The 20,872-nt window shown below is 39.6% G+C and overlaps 1 protein-coding gene across 1 annotated transcript; it reads left to right on the top strand.

The window, feature by feature from the left end:
* The first annotated feature begins 11,284 nt into the window (after positions 1 to 11,284).
* Positions 11,285 to 13,667, top strand: LOC140961646 (large ribosomal subunit protein eL8y-like). The gene is made up of 6 exons (XM_073420300.1): positions 11,285 to 11,393; positions 11,472 to 11,721; positions 12,724 to 12,893; positions 12,986 to 13,114; positions 13,208 to 13,300; positions 13,422 to 13,667. The coding sequence occupies exons 1-6, from the start codon at positions 11,391 to 11,393 to the stop codon at positions 13,551 to 13,553; spliced, it is 777 nt and encodes a 258-aa protein (XP_073276401.1). The 5' UTR covers positions 11,285 to 11,390; the 3' UTR covers positions 13,554 to 13,667.
* The last annotated feature ends 7,205 nt before the right edge of the window (positions 13,668 to 20,872 follow it).

Genomic DNA, 20,872 nt, shown 5'->3' with positions numbered 1-20,872 from the left:
ATGGGCCTATTATACTAGGTTATTGGGCCTAAACCTTTGCCTTGATATTTTTTTTAAAATTAGTGTTTGAAAACTCTCAACTCCTACATAAAACACAAGCCTCACCCTAGAAGAGCACTAGGACTCCTCCTTCAGCCAAGCAACACACACACACACACGTTTAGGGCAGCACTTCACATGAGTTTTGAAGGAAAAATTCAGCAAGATTCTATGAACAAGTGAACAAGAAAATGAATCAATTTATTGGAACATATCCCCCACAAAATTAACAGTCAATAATTTATCCCAAGTTTGGACTTAAAACCATAGCACTAATACGTACTATCTGTTACTATATTATTAAAAATATGGCTATTATAATGACTATTTTTTTAGATTGGTATGCAAAAACAACCCTTATTTTTAAGTAATTTACAATTTATTTCATATATATCTTACTATAACTCTTAGCATATTATTAAGAATGTGGCTATCAATGTGGCTATCAATGTGGCTACTTTCAGTAGTTTGGTATGTCCACTTACTTTTTACAAAAACTACCTTTAATTTTAAATAATTTATAATTTATTTCATGTATATATACCTTAATCCACATAAAACTTAAAAGATTGAGAAAACCATCAACCAGTCAGGCAAAATATTTTTGACAAATTTATTAATTAGTTTTTAACACGCTCATCCAGCGTGCCAACACTGCTAGTTTTGAATAATATAATAAGTACTTGTACCACCCACCCCAAAAAAAATCCAATAACAGAGGAAAACAAAAACAGAATGAACAAAAAGCACACCCATCACCACTTAAAAGGTTACATCACACTTCATCCTTCCCCATTAATCAAGAAAAATAAAGTATAAAAGGACCAAAATCCTAGCTTTGTCAACATGATTTACAAAACCCTAAAAACCCATAAGTCAATTGTTGACCAACCTGACGAAATCGGCCCAAAGGCAAGCAATACTCACGATTCGAATCATTCACACTGAAGTACCAACATAAATATGTTGTACCTTCTTTGGTGTGAAACCTATGAAGGTACGTGAGGATGTCGAGGTCAAAGAAAAATAATAAAACAAAGAATTGTAGATGTCCAGTTTGAAATATAACAAAATGAGATAGTTTCCAGTTGCATTTATTTGAGTTTAGAGGAATACTTTGCAGACATTCTGTGTTGGTTTTGTTATTCAATGACGTGAGATCAGTACCACAAAATTATATCCTTAGGAGATGGAAGCGTGATACGAATTGCTTGTACACATGGGTGAAAGTAAATTATGATGGTTGGATTACTACTCCAGAGCATGAAAAATATGATGAATTGGATCGAGAATTTTCAGGACTAGCAGGGTTGGCTGCGGATGATGAGGCAAGATTTCAGGAGGTGAAAAGCTGGATTTTAGTCAAGAAGGCTGAGTTCACTTCAAGAATGATATCAGGTCATGAAAGTGAATATTTAGTTCAACCATGTAATCCAGTGAGATCTGCCAGCGTTGGAGAAGTTGGAACCACCTTTTCTACTCAAACTCTAGACCCGAAGTGTACGAAGAGAAAGGGAGCCCCTCGTACGGTTTGAAAAAAAGGATCATTAGAAACTAGAACAAAAGAAAACCAAGGTATTATTTAATAACTCTTTTTCTTATGTCATTATACTTGAAAATAATTATATTAACATTCTTTATTTTGCTAGGTGCAAATTAAGTCAAAGAAAGACAGAGGTACAAATGTCGGTAGCGAAAAAGAGGTTAATAATTTTACAACTGTCACGAAAACACTCCAATATGGAGTCGACTTTGGATCAAATTTTAGGTTCGATCATCATGTAACAACCCCATTACCTTCGTATTTTGGCCAACTAGATAATGATGAAACTATTGGTTCGACAAATTCAGTAACGAGAGCACGCATGTGTTCTTCCGTGGAATTTTTGGATGACTATGAAGAACAAGCTATTGGAACTTTTTACTTGAATTTTATAATTTGGTATCTTTGGATCCATTTCTTGGAGGATAAAACATATGTTACTTTTCATATTTGGTATGTGATGCCCCGGGACGTCCCAGGTCATGGAGACGTCTCGGGTCATGAATAGTGCCCGGGTCAGGATAATGGGTTAAGGACATGGGTCATATAATTGCTCGAAACGAAAAGAGCACAACTTAGAAAAATCACAAAGTGAGCAATCAGTCAGTGGGCCGAGCCATTGGACCACCCGGGACATGACTTCCCCATGACGTGGAATGCCCGAGTTCTCCTATAATTGCCCGAGAAGCATTCTGCTCGGTCACCTCGATATAAGTAAAGTATTTAATGGCGTCAACTTGGTAAAGCATGCACAGCCGACCTATCTCTGACAGTAACATAAATGGTTGAAAAAATTAAGTGGGCTGGATGTGACTAGTATATGATTTGACATGTCAGAATATAGGGTATAATCAGCCACCCTATTATAATTAATGATCAACGCAAGGTACGAGATCATCATGGCAATCTCTAATATAAATATCAGGTTCTTTATTTACATGAAGGGGAGATTCAGATATTAACACTCATTGAATACTCTCATTTATTGCACTCTTACATCACTTGGTTACATTGATCTTTTTGTTGAGTCATTCACTGACGTTAGGATCGGAGTGGCCACGACGGACACCCTTTCGGCACCCATTCACGAGTTCATCTTCTAGGCAACAGGTCACAGGGAAAGCCATATATCACACTGCTCTTATTCTCTTTATTATCTTGATAGCAGATCCGGTGGAGCACCCGACCCGACTCGTCCATTTTACCCGGATCACATCATTGGCGCCGTCTGTGGGAAATAGAGTTCTAAGACGTTGATATGGCTCCTACTAGAAGGACGAACCAAGACACATCTCGAATCCAGGAGAAAAATAACACTCATCTTTCTGCTGCAGGTGGCCCGCCACCCACTGGTCCCCGGCCTACTATCAACTTAACATCGGAGGACTTGGCTAAAATTGTATCCGAAGCCGTGGAAGCAGCTTTGGCAAAAAAGCCCCTTGATAATCATTCTACCAGACCCGACTCGTCCATTTTACCCGGATCACATCAACCACACTATTATATTTTTACTTTCAAGTTAAAAAAAAATCAACATATTACAAAATTCTTTCAAATTTCATTATTCATTCTATTATACGTTTTTCACATCATGGCCAATTCATCTACGTTCTAGGAAACAAAAATGACAATTAATCTTTCAAGTGAAATATGATAATTAAATTGATACAAATGTTATACAAAATATGCACTCATACATAATAAAATGTCAATTTATTTTATCTTTTATTTGGGAAACATAACACACATTATCAATTGACGTCAATTTAGAAGCTTTGGCTAATATCCAATTTACAAAAAAAAAAGTGCATATGTTTCAAAATCCCAAATATTTAAAAAAAAATCATACTGATGCGATCCGGGTAAAATGGACGAGTCGGATCGGTTGCTGATCAAGATAATAAAGGGAATAAGAGCAGTGTGATATATGGCTTTCCCTGTGACCTGTTGCCTAGAAGATGAACTCGTGAATGGGTGTCGAAAGGGTGTCCGGCGTGGCCACTCCGATGCTTACGTCAGTGAATGACTCAACAAAAAGATCAATGTAACCAAGTGATGTAAGAGTGCAATAAATGAGAGTATTCAATGAGTGTTAATATCTGAATCTCCCCTTCATGTAAATAAAGAACCTGATATTTATATTAGAAATTGCCATGATGACCTCGTTCCTTGCGTTGATCATTAATTATAATAGGGTGACTGATTATACCCTATATTCTGACATGTCAAATCATATACTAGTCACATCCAACCCACTTAATTTTGTCAACCATTTATGTTACTGTCAGAGATAGGTCGGCTGTGCATGCTTTATAAAGTTGACGCCATTAAATACTACTTATATCGAGGTGACCGAGCAGAATGCTTCTCGAGTAATTATAGGAGAACTCGGGCATTCCACGTCATGGGGAAGTCATGTCCCGGGTGGTCCAATGGCTCGGCCCACTGACTGATTGCTCACTTTGTGATTTCTCTAAGTTGTGCTCTCTTTGTTTCGAGCAATTATATGACTCATGTCCTTAACCCATTATCCTGACCCGGGCACTATTCATGACTCGAGACGTCTCCATGACCTGGGACATCCCGGGGCATCATCACTCCCTCCTTAATTAGTCGGGCTAGAGTCCACTCGCTGTCCCGACTGGTCTCGTGTGCCCGGTCAAGAAAATCGCCTTATCACATGGGATTTTAAGGGTTGATGGCAGTGTACTGACACGTGGATATTGCTGACGTGAGCCCTAAACTTCAATCTTATCCAAAACGTTTCGTGTTCCCAAGGATGATAATCATGATATTCTGGTATCCGTGCACGTCTTTTCAGCTATCTGGTACAACTTCCAATACCCACCCTGACCGTCTATGCATTCAAAAATCAACAGCTGTGATCAATCTCTTCCCCCTATATATAATAACCCACCTATTTTTCCATCATCTTACCAAATTATTACCCAAGGAGTATAATGGCAGGTGCAAGTGGCTCAAAGGTTCCGGATATGACTGAGGCTTCCAAGGAATCTACTTTGGAGGCTCGAAAAATTATTATGGAAGATGAAGTCTTCCATAAAATTCTTTGCTATTGGGAAGAGCTCCAAGGGCTGAAGTTCCTTTATGAAACGGAAGAAGCTACTATTCCCAAATTAGTAGCAAAAATGAAGAAATTTCGGGAATACTTGCACATATCCGAGTGGTCAGACATCTTTACTGACGGACATGTCTACCAGCTAATGCTTCGGAAAGAGAGGAAAATCCTCCATCAGATTGTTGATTCGGACAGCTTCCTCAAGACTTCCACCGGAGTTTTAACCAGTTGGTTGAAAAAATGGGAAACTGCTGTAGAAGAGGAATATTTTGATGTAATCCGTGCTAATGAATAATACAAGAAATATTTCTCCCAGTTTGTCTCGGTCGTTTATTTTCCTGGTATCTTTAAGTTTCATAAGTAGACGCATATATCATGAATTAAATAATTGAAAGCTAACTGACACCAGTCGAGAATTAATAATGGATGAACGATAAACCGAAATGCCGAGACCTCATGTACCCTTGGCTTAGAATAAGGTGCCGGGACCTTAAATTTCCCGGGCTTAGATGTTCCGTTGGTTGGTGTTCTTGGGTAATCCATGTGACGTGGCTATGATGCACGCTTTGGCATTTATATTACCGAAAAATCGTTCCATATTCCGAGAATCCGATAAGTTCGACACATTGATATTCGTGCATTTTCTTTCGTCTGCCCGGCTCAACTTCCAAAATTCATCCTAGTCGTTTGTGCGTTTGTAGATCAACGACTGTGATTAACTCCTTCCTAATAAATGAGAAAACGTTTTGATTGGCTTGAGTCCTTCCAACTTCTTCAATATTAAATGCCACTTGCTTATAAATAAGATGGTGGAAACGAAAGGTGACAATCATTAGTTCAATATGTCAAGTTCAAGTGAGTCGAGTGCTTGCAGTAGTACAGTCACTTTCGGTGATACGCACGCTCAAGCACCGGGCGGAATACACCCTTATCTGGAGGGTTTAAAGAGGACCATCGAAAAATACATCTGCGTGAAGGTCATGTCTACCTGGTATAAAATTCAGGATATCAGTAACATGTACCAAAACGGCTTGGCCCTCACTCGTGCACAAAGAGTAGTGGCGAGGAAATACAGACGAGAGCTGGAAGTAGCTCGAATTGCAGATCTGGCCACTGACCAAGTTCTGTTGCATGCGATGCTGTGGAAGGAATGGCATCAACTGATCAAGATCTCGACCTCCGAGTCCTTCACCAGTCTTCACATTCAGGAATTGACTGATTGGATATCTGAGTGGCAAGATCATGTAGCTTTGAGAATAGCAGATGTAAGACGGCATCGACAACTTCCTTAATAAAATTTTGATTTAATGTATTTTGCTTCTTTAATCTTCTGTAAACAAACTCATGTAAGCCGAATAATATATAACTAACGAGTAAAACTGAAATGCCAGGACATAATGTTTAATAAGCTTAAAATAAATTGCCGGGCCTCGAATTTCCCGGGTTCAGAATAAAATGCCGAGGCCTGATATCGCCCAAGATTATAAACAATACGCCGTGCTCACATCACCCGAGATGACAAATAAGATGCCGGGCTTTCACACCACCCGGGCTTACAAATAAGATGCCGGGCTCTCACACCACCCGGGCTTTTCAAATAAGATGCCGGGCTCTCACTTTACCCGGGATGACAAATAAGATGCCGGGCTTTCACACCACCCGAGCTTTACAAATAAGATGCCGGGTTCTCACCTTACTCGGGATGACAAATAAGATGCCGGGCTTTCACATCACCAGGGCTTACAAACAAGATGCCGGGCTCTCACACCACCCGGGCTTATAGATAATATGTCGTTCTGTATTCTCGGGTAATTAATATAGTGTTATAATGGCGTGTGCCCTACTAAAGTTGTCAGAATCTGTACGTATTCCGAGCATTTAAATGATCATGACGCCTCGATTTATGCACCTGTCTTTTCAAATATCCCGCCTAATCATACCGCTCAATTTTCGAGGCTAATCTGGTTCGTTCGATCTGTTTTAGATCAACGGTGTAGATTGATTCCTTTCCCCTATATATATTGGATGACCGATTTTTCAAAAATCATTTGCAAATTCAAACTTGTAGCGAAGCTCTGCCGGATTTCTCTCTCAGGCTTTCCGACGTGCAAATCTTAACTCTAGCGATTTTCTGTTACCAGTCACGTTCTTTCCCTAGCTCTCGTAAGTCTCTTAACTCTCCTCTTTAGTCAATATGTCAAACTCTACTTCTTCAACTTCTGGTAAAAATGTCCGGGGTCGTTCGGAGGATATCTCCCCGACTCCTTCTGAGAACTCTGTTCACATCCCTATAGCCATCCCCATCCCTTCTTCCCGACTTGCTTTTCAACAAAAATATAAAATCTCTTCCTCTCGACCTACTATCACCCAGGGCAAAGGGAAAGAGAAGGTAACGGGGCCCTTGTGGTTTTCTACTGTAACTTCCACCCTTCGCCCAGGTAGCCTTGAAGAAATTAGGTCCTTGGGTTCGATTCCCTCATCTTACAAAATATTGATTCCCAAGCCTAACGACCATCTGGACACACCCCCTCCGGGCTTCCAAACTTTCTTCGTAGAACAGCTCAAGAGTGGGCTTCGTTTCCCAATTCATCATTTTTTCGAAGGAATTGCTCGATTCTTTGGGCTCCCAATCAATCATCTTCATCCTAATGTCTTCCGAATTATGGCAGCCACCTTCATTCTCTTCCGTATGAAAAATTTATTAATTAATTCTCCAATCTTCCATTTTTTCTACTCTTGCCGTTTTAACGACGAGGTTTTTTCTTTTATGGCTCGCATGAAATACCGATTCTTAACAGACATCCCTTCGTCTTTGAAGGGGTGGAAAAACAAATTTTTCTTCATGCAATTCCCGACCCCTCCCGCCTGCAATTTGGGTTTTTTATCTTCCCTTCCCGAGCAACCTGAGCTCCCCCGAGATTACAAATTCCTTCCCCATTTCACCCAAGCTTGGGATGCTATAGAAAGCCAATCTTTCTTGTCCTCAGTGTTGATTGGGGGGGATACTTTGGTATATTATGGGGTCGGAACCCGGCCTAAAGACCCCATGGATCAACTGATAGATGAATTTAGCCAAGCTGGGTCACAGGCCTGTAAATTATTCCCCTTCTAGCTTTAAAATTTTTTCCCCTTTTGTTTTATTTCTAACTTTTATTTTTTTTACGCAGCTGAGGAAGAAATGATCAAGGCAAGCCTACTCAAAGCAGCTGCTAAGAAAAAGGCCGAGCAAAAGCAGGCCCGAGCGGAGAAAAGAGCTCGGAGAGCCCAAGAACAGGAAGAACGCCGGGCTCGGGCAGAAGCTGAGGCGAAAGCCCGGGAAGAGACGATCCCCACCCGGGAGGAGGCTACTTCTCTGCATACTGAGGAGGACCCGGCGTCTCTTAACCATCGTAAGAGGAAGGCTGTGACTGAGCCGGCCTTTGAGGTAGTGACGGTGGAAGAAGAAGAAATTGAAGCCACCACTCAACAGCACCTTCTTCCCGGCTCATCCACTGGTCCTACCTCCCAAGGCGAGGTGATCTTGGACTTGCCAAATATATTTGGTGAGGATGTGAGCTCGAACCTGACCAAGATGGTGCGAGGCCTTCTTCGTCCCGAGGAGATAGAGCACCTCAAGGGACTTCACCCCAACATGAAGTTGTACGAGGGGGTTGCTCGGTCCTTTTCTGTAAGTTTCCTCAACATGTATCATTTATGTTATCATGCAACAAGGTCTAATTCTTCTTTTAATTGCAGGGCTTGCAGATGCTCATATCTGCTTATGAGCAGGTGGCTGGGGCAGCCAGAAAGGCAAATCAACAAGCTTCCTTGGCCCGAGAAACGCATGAAAAAGTTCTGGAGGAACTGGGCCGAGTAAAGGAGCTTCATGAGCATGTTCTGGCTCGGGAGAGGGCCAGATGGAAACAACAAATGGACCTGGTCCAGGCAGAGCTTTCGGAATCCCGGGTAGAAGCGAAGACGGCTAGCGCAGAGGCGGAGTCCTCCCGACTCCGAGCTGAAGATTTCCAGGCTGCTGTGAGCCTGATAAAGACTGCTCAAGAGGAACAAATGGCTCGATTCATGAAGTCTCCGGAGCTCAAGAAGATGGTGGCTGACAAAGCCTTCCCTTACTTCGAGCAGGGCTTCAACAAGTGCCTTGAGCAGTTTCAAGAGGCGGGCCTTGTCCCAGCAGACCGGGAGGATTTCCCGGATTTGGCGAAGGCTGTTGCGGCCCTCCCGGAAGATGAGGATGAAGAAGAGAGAACATTCATAATAGACTAGGATTCTTTTTTTCTTTCTTTTTTTTTTACTCCCGGGTTTCCGGGCACCTTGTAAAATTTTTTACAACGTTAATGAAAATATTCTGCTCCACCTTCTTTGCCTTCAATAATATTTTCCAAGTAATATTTATTAACAACTGATCTTGACAAATAATCAGGGTGCGAGTCTTAAGAGATAACCGGGATGCGGGTTCCCAGGCCAGGGTATTGGTTCCTGGTCTTAGTAGATGATCGGGTACGGGTCCCCGTGCCAAGGTACGGGTCCTTGGACTTTATAGATGACCAGGGTACGGGTCCTTGGACTTTATAGATGACCGGGGTACGGGTTCCCGGGCCAAGGTACGGGTCCTTGGACTTTGTAGATGACCAGGGTACGGGTCCCTGGGCCAAGGTACGGGTCCTTGGACTTTGTATATGACCGGGGTACGGGTCCTTGGACTTTGTATATGACCGGGGTACGGGTCCCCGGGCCAAGGTACAGGTCCTTGGACTTTGTAGATGACCGGGGTACGGGTCCTCGGGCCAAGGTACGGGTCCTTGGACTTTGTAGATGACCAGGGTACGGGTCCCTGGGCCAAGGCACGGGTCCTTGGACTTTATAGATGACCGGGGTACGGGTCCTCGGGCCAAGGCACGGGTCCTTGGACTTTATAGATGACCGGGATACGGGTCCTCGGGCCAAGGTACGGGTCCTTGGACTTTGTAGATCAATTGTTGAATGATTCCTTTTAAGAGAACTTATAATAGGTACAATTCTTCATACATAATATTTCTTCAAAGGAAATACATTCCAGGGTCTTTTAAGGACATGTCCCTGAGGATATTCCAAATAATAGGCCGCACCTGAGCTAACTCTTTGAATTACTTTGAAAGGACCTTCCCACCTTGCTTCTAATTTTCCCACATCACCGACCGACTTGGTCTTTTTCATAACCAAATCCCCAACCTGAAAATCTCGTGGTCGAACATGCTTGTTATAGGACTTCATTACCCGGCTACGATAAGCTTCCATGGCCGAGCCATTGGACCACCTGGGACATGACTTCCCCATGACGTGGAATGCCCGAGTTCTCCTATAATTGCCCGAGAAGCATTCTGCTCGGTCACCTCGATATAAGTAAAGTATTTAATGGCGTCAACTTGATAAAGCATGCACAGCCGACCTATCTCTGACAGTAACATAAATGGTTGACAAAATGAAGTGGGCTGGATGTGACTAGTATATGATTTGACATGTCAGAATATAGGGTATAATCAGCCAGCCTATTATAACTAATTATCAACGCAAGGAACGAGGTCATCATGGCAATCTCTAATATAAATATCAGGTTCTTTATTTACATGAAGGGGAGATTCAGATATTAACACTCATTGAATACTCTCATTTATTGCACTCTTACATCACTTGGTTACATTGATCTTTTTGTTGAGTCATTCACTGACGTAAGCATCGGAGTGGCCACGTCGGACACCTTTTCGGCACCCATTCACGAGTTCATCTTCTAGGCAACAGGTCACAGGGAAAGCCATATATCACACTGCTCTTATTCTCTTTATTATCTTGATAGCAGATCCGGTGGAGCACCCGACCCGACTCGTCCATTTTACACGGATCGCATTAGTGGTAAAAAGGAAAAAAAATTCCCTAGAAAGAAATGAGCTTTTCATTGCACAATGACTTCCAAAAAATTGAATTGCAATTGTTAATTTTTATAGGATAATTTTGTCGTTTTAGAGATAGTTGTAAAAATGATTGTACAAATAATTGATGTATCTTTTGCATTCTCCATAATTCTGCTGCACCACCATGTCTACATACATATGAGAAGTTAGATGGTTGTTGGCAAAAATATGTAGATATTAAATTTAAACTCGATATAATACATACAATTATCAAATGACATACATATATTAAAATATATTGTGTCAAACCATTTGTATACACACCCATATGGTTGATATGATACACATGCAAATTCTCAAATCATGACAGCCTATTATGCGCACACACATATACGTGTATGTATCTATAAATTAGCCTTTCTGATTACACGTATAATTTTTTCTCCTCGACTCGACCACTATGAGTATTAGCAAAACAACCTTAAAGAATGATTTTGGTTTGTTACGTTTATAAGAAACCACTATGAATATTAGCAAAACAATCTTAAAAAATGATTTAGGTTTGTTACGTTTATAAGAAATCACGAATTAGTTGGAAAATTTGTTACAATCAATAAAACTCAAGCATAAAGTTTGATTTATTTTAAAATTTAAAATAACAATTTTTTTTTTTAAAATCTCCAAGCTTCTATCTATAATTATATTCTGTATGACAAAAAGTTCCAAGTATAATGGGCCCATGACGACTCAAAACAAAATATACCCGGAGGGCTCCCACTCCCGTTAATAAATAAAAACCAGCGTTAGGTTTAACTGCGTTCCCAAAGCTGCGCTGCAATTGAAGGCAATGGTGAGCTTCCTCTCTGTCGCTCATGTTTACATTGCGGTAATGTAAATTCTTTTGAATGATTTGAACTCCTCCTTTCAGGCTCCTAAGGAAGGCGCGAAGCTTCCGGCTGCTGCGAAGAAAAAGGCGGAAAAAGTGGTAAATCCACTCTTCGAGAAACGTCCTAAACAATTCGGAATTGGAGGAGCTTTGCCGCCGAAAAAGGATCTTCATAGATACGTGAGATGTCCTCAAGTGGTGCGGATTCAACGTAAGAGTATGATTTTGAAGCAGCGATTGAAGGTTCCGCCGCCGATGCATCAGTTCTCCAAGACCCTAAGCAAGAACTTGGGTTTGTTACCCTTTTCTACATTTCTTCGTTTTTTCGTTGGATTTAAATTTTTTTAAATAATTATTTATTAGATCAACATTTTGTGTTAATCTTAGTCTGTCTTTCAATTGATTGGAATCATGGTGTAGATGTTGTAGTGTGCTACTTTTGACGATACTCAATTTCTTCCTCTCGCATCTCACAGTGTCAGTTTTATCTCCATTTGTTCGGTTGACCCCAATTGGTGCAGTGCACAGTGGACATTTTTATCTTCTGCGTTTAACGATTCAGATTCTTTTATGACCATACATTTAGTTCTATGCCATTTCATAGGTTTCATCCAAGTATAGTGTAGCGTCACTCAAGTTTTCGTGGGAATTGCTTCTTGTTATATGTGTTGTGTTGAGTGATCGATTGGAATGTTTAGGTACCTTCATATTGTACTTGTTATCTACTAGTTTAATATTTGTTGATCGTGTGCTGAGTAGGGATGTAAATGAACTGTTTGTGAGCTATTCGAAGCTCGATTCGATAAAAGCCCGAGCTCGTTTAATAAGTCTCGATAAACGAACCAAGCTCAAACTTTATAATATTCGGCTCGTTAGCTCGCGAACATGTTCGTGACATATCTTAGATGAAAAATAATATTTTTGAGATTTGATTTATTAATTTTACACATTACTCTATGAAAAATATAGAAAAATTTATTAAATTTAATAATTTATTTATTAGAATATTATGTTTTACTCTAAATATATAATTTAGTTTTAATGAATTTAATAAATATTTAATTCATAATTTATATTTATTAAGCTCATTTAGCTTCGATAAAAAGTTCGAATAAGCTCGTGAACTATGAATATATTCTTTAAATAAAGCTCGAGCTTGGTTCAATTATAAACGAGTCATGCTCAAACATTAAAGAGTTCGGCTCGACGCGTCTCGGCTCGATTACATCCCTAGTGCTGAGGGATGTAGATAACCTCATCAAATTCTCAAATTATGTTCGATTTGACTTTGCAGCTGCAAGTCTGTTCAAGATGATGCTTAAATACAGGCCTGAGGATAAAGCTCAGAAGAAAGAACGTCTTCTGAAAAGAGCTCAGGCTGAAGCTGAAGGAAAAACTCCTGAAGTTAAGAAGCCTATTGTTGTGAAATATGGGCTGAACCATGTGACCTATCTGATTGAGCAGGTGGGTTTGTTATTCTACTTCTCGATGTACATACTTCTTCTAGTAAATACTAGCACTAGGAAACTGATGGTGCCATCAAACTTTTATCGCAGAACAAGGCCCAGTTGGTTGTTATTGCTCATGATGTGGATCCGATCGAATTGGTTGTATGGCTCCCTGCGTTATGCAGGAAAATGGAAATTCCATACTGCATCGTGAAGGGGAAGGCTAGGTTGGGAACTGTAAGTGATTTGTATCTCATGGTATTTGATCAACCCCTTTGCAATACATGCGATGATACCAACTTAATTTTATTTGCGCATGGTATTTTGCAGATTGTTCACGAGAAGACTGCATCTGTCTTGTGTCTGACCTCCGTGAAGAATGAAGACAAGATGGAGTTCAGAAAAATTTTGGAAGCTATCAAGGTAAGAGGGTCGTCACCGAAAAAGGTGTAAATTTTCTGCAGCTTTGAACAGCTCTATGTGATAAATTTGTACAGTTTCGCATCAGTGTTAATATGATGCACTTTCTCTACTTTTCTTACAGGTCAACTTTAATGACAAGTATGACGAGACTAGGAAGAAGTGGGGAGGAGGTGTTATGGGCTCAAAATGTCAAGCTAAGACAAAATCCAAAGAAAAACTTATTGCAAAGGAGGCTGCTCAAAGGATGACCTAAGGGTTTATTGTCATATATGCGATTGAACCAAATGAGTATGTTAATTGTTTGTGATTTTTTTCCCAGATTTTGATTAGACAATGTTTTAGTTTCGGTTGATCATTGGATTTTCTTTGCCTGCTTTTGATACAACAATGGTTAAAAAGGAAATCCGGAATCACTATACTAGATTTATTGACTGAAGATCTCTGAATGACTCGAAAATATATTAGTAGGAATCATTGAAGGAAAATTCACAGGCTCATTTCTTGTTTTTTCAAATTTGCTGGAACTTGAAGCTTTATTCCTGATATTTCACCGGTTCATGTTAATATTTCTTTACCGTTTCAATTTTTACCCTTAGTTCGATCTTTTACTAGAAAAATTAGACCATAAAAACTCATGTCCTCCCTCATTAGTATCTTGTATTAATTTCACATTCTTATAGTAAATTTTGTGTTGACAATTTATTTATTGGCTTAGAAACAAATTTTCCCCGAATATGCATGATAGATATTCATGGTATTAATCTGATTTATAAATAGAGAACATTAACAACATGGTCTTTTAAGTTTACAATATGATCTGTTGAGTGTCTTATTTGACACATATCAATTAACATGATTATTAAAATTTTTTTTTTTACCAATTTGATCACAACAATATTTGGTAGATATTTTCCCCACGCCTTTACCAAGTCATTATTGTCCAAGACGGTTGTTAAAGATATACTAACACAACCTACCATTAGGGGTGTTCATTAGTCAATTCGGTTTTTTATTTCGATTTTTTTGGTTTTCGGTTTTACAAATATATAATCCGATATTTGAACCATTTTACTTCGGTTCGGTTCGGTTCGGTTTTATACCGAAATCGTTCTGTTATTTCGGTTTTGATACAATTATTTAAACTAATAAGGTAAATATATTGTAAAATATAATATGTTATCTTTTTATNTTTTATTTCGATTTTTTCGGTTTTCGGTTTTACAAATATATAATCCGATATTTGAACTATTTTACTTCGGTTCGGTTTGGTTTTATACCGAAATGGTTTTGTTATTTCGGTTTTGATACAATTATTTAAACTAATAAGGTAAATATATTGTAAAATATAATATGTTATCTTTTTATATGATTTTTTTAGTAAAACATTTAAATATAAAGTCTAAATAAATTACATAAACAACAATCAACAAAATATTATTCAAAATAAATATCATTCACTAATATCATTCAAAAAATATATAATAAAAATAAAATTATTAATTTAATGAAATTTCGGTGTACCCATAGAACCACTATTCAGTTTGGCGATTACTTATGTTAACCTCATGATAGTGTGTATTTTTAGTTAAGTTCTTTTACTTGATAAATATTGGTGTACCCATAGATATATTTTTCCACGTATCTTCTTTCATATTTTAATTAGTAATAATAAAATTAACAATACCAATTTAATTTTAGAAAAAATAAAATTTATTTTAAAGAGTCTTAAGTGAAAGATAAGATAATAACGTGAATCTAAATAATTTTTTAGTGATAAAATAAATAAAAAATGATAATTAATATAATGTTTGATTGTATTATTTTGTCTTTTTTGAAAATATTAATAATATTATTTATTAAAGACAATATTATAATTTAAATTCAATAATTCGATTGACATAAGATAAATAATTAATAGATAAATAAATAATATGACAAAACATACATAAAATTGAACAGATAATAATTTGAAGATAAGCTATATATCAATCCAAACGATAGTTTAGAGAATAAAATAGAAACATAATTGACGATAATTCTTGTTTGGGGTTATGTTTGTACCCATTCCCGCAATTGTGTGCTCTTTAATTTAGTCATTAATTCAACCAAAAAAGTCATCTTCCGGTTTTGTAGCTCCTTGTACCTTAGCCTATACCTAGTTATAGGTACCATTCCCCCTTTAGATTTTGATTGATCTCACCAAAATTTGTCTCACTGTTTTAATATCTATAACAACAAGCATATCTTTTCCCACATTCATTTCAGAGAAATTGAAAACAAGTGATCTGTCATCAAATGGGAGACAAAACGAAGACAAGTTCATTATGAAAGTTTTCACTTCCAACATTGACTTCCTCTTCGAGGCTCAATAGGCTAACAATCGACAATAAACAATGAAAACATGCCCAAAAATATTGATAAAAATTGCCTATATCATCTCTGTGTTTGCAAAGGTGTTAGTCAATGTCATTTGAGAATTATTAAAAAATCCGATTTTCATTATCTATTTAGCATCACGAGTATGTAAATGTCTTTAAGCATCGATAGTATCAACCAACATCACAGTGCAAAAAATTGGTGACTCCCAAGTTATCATGAACACATGTTTTCAGGACTACAACTCCATTCTCATCATCGGCCATACAATGAGTTATCCACGACTTTTCCTAACAACTCTAGCATGCACTAATGGAATTGACAAATTTTTTTTATACGAAATTTAAACAATGTGCAGGAAATAACTAATTATGCAGTACTAATCCTCAAAACTCAATAATTCAAACTCAAATCAACCAAACAAGCAAAAACAAAACTAACCACCCCCCAAACTTAAGTACGTACATTGTCTCCAATGTACAGTAATAAATCAAGAAAGAGAAGGAATCATGTACCTCACACAGCAAGCATCAGGACTCGCTGTCCTCGCCAGACAACTCAACCTCCTCCTCCTCGTCGTACTCGGCATCATCCTCAAGGGGTCTGGGTGAAAATGCTGGCAGTGGTGGAAATCGCTCGTCAGAGGCACTGGTCGCAGGGAATCGCTATGCGAGCACACGAGTAAAATCATGCATGTAGTCCATGTGCTCGCGTGTAATCCGCCACTGTCTCCTCATCATACGCTCTAGGTCATCGAGACGCTCGTGTGCGGTCTGTCCCCTCCCTGTACGTGTGTGTGGTGCCTGTGGGACGAGCTGTGGTTGTGCTCCACTCCTTGAAGCCTCGCCCGGACAACTCTCAATCTGCCTCCGTCTCTTATCCCTCGGGAGCTGCCCAACCAGTAAGATATCACCTTTGGTCCGCAACAGTCCCTCATTATCATCTCATGTAACCCCTGCTGCATGACAGAGATCCGTGATGGTCGAGGAGTGGGGCATGCTAGTTGTGGAGGTGCCCCGAGCAGCCTGTAATATCGAAGTCATGATCACCCGTCCAGAATCCACTGTTTTGCCGGTGATGATACAGTAAACCAAAGTTGCTTTCGTCTTCGTCACATCCGACAGGTGCCCAGATGGCATCAACCGCGAGGCTACAAAATGGTACCAATTATATGCCTCCCTCTTCATCGATGTCGCTGAAAATGTGACCGGGGCTCGTTGATTATTTAGTTTCCAAACCGTTCCCGGCTCACAGAGTGTGGTGATGATCACCTCATAAGGATATGCCTTTCTCATAAACATCGTGTACTCGTCAGTGTCATAGTTTGGCATCGAATACAACGAATTGATAGTCTCACTGTTGAAGGTAACCATCCGTCCCCTTATCTTCACTCGATAGTCCTCGTGTTTCACCTTTAGATTAGCATAGAATTCCCTAACAATGGACATCACAGCATCAGCCGGGGGGGGGGGGGGGTTTCACAAATTCATCCCAATTTATCGCTCGAGTACGAGCCAATGTAGTACGATCTGGGTAGCTCTGATCCATACCCCTCTCCCGCTGCATATTATTTTCTAGCATCCCAGAACCGTCGTCTATCAAAACTGGCAGTAGACGACTTGCCATCCCCAGACTGAACATGCTTGCTCTTCTTCTTCGGAGGCATAATTCAATTTAAATACCAACTCTAAATGATAACACTTGTCCCCAACAACAACAAATCAAACAATGACAATTCCAACAATATAGCGCCCGCAATATCAACACAATCAATCAAACAATGGTTCCCCAAATTCATGCAATTCTCCCAATTCAACAATCCTCAATAACCAATTCACTCAAGCAATTTATCGAACATGTTATATGCACAAACTCATGAACTTTATTCCTTCAAATTTGAACATGGAATTGAAGATTCACAACATCAAGAACGATTACCTTGTGATAGGATATCCAAAATATGATTGCAATTCGTCCGGTGTCGTCTCGTTGAAAATCTTGATCCAAAAGAGACTAGGAGTGAGATGTGAATGTGGATTCCGCTGGGGAGTGATTTGTGTGGTGTCTTGTGGTGTTTCAAAGAAGATTTTTGTGGACTAGGGAGATTTTAGGTGGTGGTGATTCGAGGCCGCGGCGCTGCACTTTTTAAGTTTAGGGAAGAAGTGTTCGAAAGCCTCTATTTTTTTTAAAACACGAACTAGCGCCGCGGCGCTAATTCTTTGGCCCATGCTGCACTGCGACGTTGATAATTAGCTCCTAGGCGCCTACTTTTTAGAAAGTCTAGCGCCGCGGCTTTGGATACTTAGCGCCTAGGCACTACGTCTTCGCATGTTTTGGCGCTGCGGCGCTCTCTGTATGGCGCCTCGTCGCTGAGTCTCCCAAATTTTATCCAATTAAGTCTTTTCCACACCTCGTTTCAACTTGTACCTAGGCGCTACGTCTTCGCATGTTTTGGCGCTGCGGCGCTCTCTGTATGGGGCCTCGTCGCTGAGTCTCCCAAATTTTATCCAATTAAGTGTTTTCCACGCCTCGTTTCAACTTGTACCTACATAATAACACACAAATCAATGTCTAACATTCACATGAAAAATTCAATAAAATAAAATCGCAAAAATGAATAAATATTACTGAAAATATAATAACGAAAACAGTAAAAGATACTCGTTGGGTTGCCTCCCAACAAGCGCTTGGTTTAACGTTGTCAGCCGACTGTCACCAGTCTGCTTAGTTCGGTTTCTCCAAACTAACAATGTCGATATTCCTTATTTCGGTCTTATAGTAAGGCTTAACCCGCTGCCCGTTCACCTTGAAGGTTCTTCCATCACTGCACCTTAGCTCGATAGCCCCATGAGGATGCACTGTTTCCATAGCAAATGGCCCTGACCAACGCGATTTCAGCTTATCAGGAAACAACTTCAGACGAGAATTGAATAATAGTACTTGTTGTCCCGATTTGAGCTCCCTTCGTACAATGAGTCGGTCATGCGACTTCTTGGTCTGATTTTTGTAGATCTTGGCATTCTCATATGCATCATTGCTGAATTTCTCCATTTCGTTTAGCTGCAATTTTCTGACATCGCCAGAAGCTTTCAAGTCAAAGTTCAACTTCTTAACTGCCCAGAATGCTCGGTGCTCCAATTCTAGAGGCAAGTGGCATGCTTTCCCAAAGACTAGCCTATAGGGAGACATCCCAATAGGTGTTTTGAATGCAGTTCGGTATGCCCATATCGCATCATCCAACTTGAGTGCCCAATCCTTCCGGTTAATGTTGACTGTCTTCTCTAATATTTTTTTAATTTCCCGGTTGGATATTTTAGCTTGTCCATTCGATTGAGGATGATATGCTAGTGCCACTTTATGCTTCACACTATATTTATCCAAAAGTGAGTTGAAAATTTTATTGCAAAAATGCGTACCTTCGTCACTTATGATGGCCCTCGGTGTTCCAAACCTGGTGAAGATATTCTTATGCACGAATTTAGCTACAACACGAGCATCATTAGTATTGGTGGCAAATGATTCCACCCATTTTGAGACATAATCCACGGCTAATAAAATGTACGAATTACCAAAAGAAGGGGGAAAGGGTCCCATGAAATCTATGCCTCAGACGTCAAAAAGTTCCACTTCCAAAATATTTGTCAGTGGTAATTCGTGACGCCTAGAGATGTTTCCTAACCTCTGGCATCTATCACATGATTTCACTAGGATATAACTATCTTTAAACAAATTAGGACAATAAAAACCAGATTGCAATACCTTAGCCGCTGTTCGTGATGCTCCAAAATGTCCACAATATGGTGAAGAATGACATTGCTCCAGAATTTTTTGTGCTTCGACACCGTCTACGCATCTTCTAATAACTTGGTCAGCACACTTCTTGTACACAAATGGATCATCCCACAAGAAAAACTTGACATCATGGAAGAACTTCTTCTGATGATGGCTCAGATCTGGGGGAAGAGTACCACAAGACAAAAATTTCGCAATATCTGCAAACCAAGGAAGTAACAGAGTTTACCTCGAAGAGTTTTTCATCCGAAAATGTTTCCTGTATAGCTTCCTCTTCTTTCTTCTCCTCCAGCTCAAGTCTTGACAAGTGGTCTGCCACTTGATTCTCACTTCCTTTCTTATCTTTAACCTCGAAGTCAAATTCTTGTAGTAGCAAAATCCACCTTATCAAGCGTGGTTTTGCATCCTTCTTGGCGAATAGGTAGCGAATAGCTGCATGGTCAGTAAAAACAATTACCTTTGTGCTTATCAGATAAGGCCTGAATTTTTCGAAGGCAAATACTACTGCAAGCATCTCCTTTTCAGATGTAGTGTAATTCTGCTGTGCTGCGTCCATTGTGCGGCTTGCGTAGTAGATCGCTCTAAACATCTTTTCCTTTCTTTGGCCCAAGACAGCGTCCACTGCATAATCACTCGCATAACACATTAGCTCAAAGGGCTCCTTCCAGTCAGGCACTATTGTAATCGGTGCAGTCACCAATGCCTTCAAATGCCTGCAAACAATCATCATCAAATATAAAAGTAGACTCTTTTTCAAGTAAATTCTATAAGGGTTTTGTGATCTTAGAAAAATCTTTAATAAATCTACGATAAAACCCCGCATGTCCTAGAAAGCTTCTTATTCCTTTGATGTTCTTTGGTGGGGGAAGTTTTTCGATTGCAACCTCCTTGGCTCTTTCTACCTCTAATCCCCTAGAATATACTTTATGTCCAAGAACAATGCCCTCTTGGACCATAAAGTGACATTTCTCCCAATTAAGAACTAGGTTCTTTTCTTGGCATCTATGCAAAACAAGGGATAAGTTATGTAAACAAAGATCAAATGAAGAACCAAATACCGAGAAGTCGTCCATGAAGACTTCTTTGATTTCCTCTACCATGTCTGCAAATATGACCATCATGCACCTCTGAAAAGTAGCAGGCGCATTGCATAGCCCAAAAGGCATTCTCATAAAAGCGAACGTGCCATAGGGACACGTGAAAGTAGTCTTCTCCTGATTCTCTCGCGCTATAGAAATCTGGTTATAACCTGAATAACCGTCTAAAAAGAAATAATGACAATAACCAACAATTTTATCAAGCATTTGATCAATAAAAGACAGTAGAAAATGATATTTACGTGTGGCATTGTTCAACTTTCTATAATCAATACATATTCGCCAGCCAGTTACAGTACGAGTCGAT

This window comes from Primulina huaijiensis, chromosome 16 (assembly GCF_012295235.1).
Source record: "Primulina huaijiensis isolate GDHJ02 chromosome 16, ASM1229523v2, whole genome shotgun sequence".
Classification (NCBI taxonomy): Eukaryota; Viridiplantae; Streptophyta; class Magnoliopsida; order Lamiales; family Gesneriaceae; genus Primulina; species Primulina huaijiensis.
This window is presented reverse-complemented; position numbering and strand designations above follow the sequence as displayed.

Coding starts and splice junctions, on each gene's coding strand:
- LOC140961646 (XM_073420300.1), top strand. Junction 11,722..12,723: donor GACCCTAAGCAAGAACTTGG/GTTTGTTACCCT, acceptor TTGACTTTGCAG/CTGCAAGTCTGTTCAAGATG. Junction 12,894..12,985: donor TGACCTATCTGATTGAGCAG/GTGGGTTTGTTA, acceptor CTTTTATCGCAG/AACAAGGCCCAGTTGGTTGT.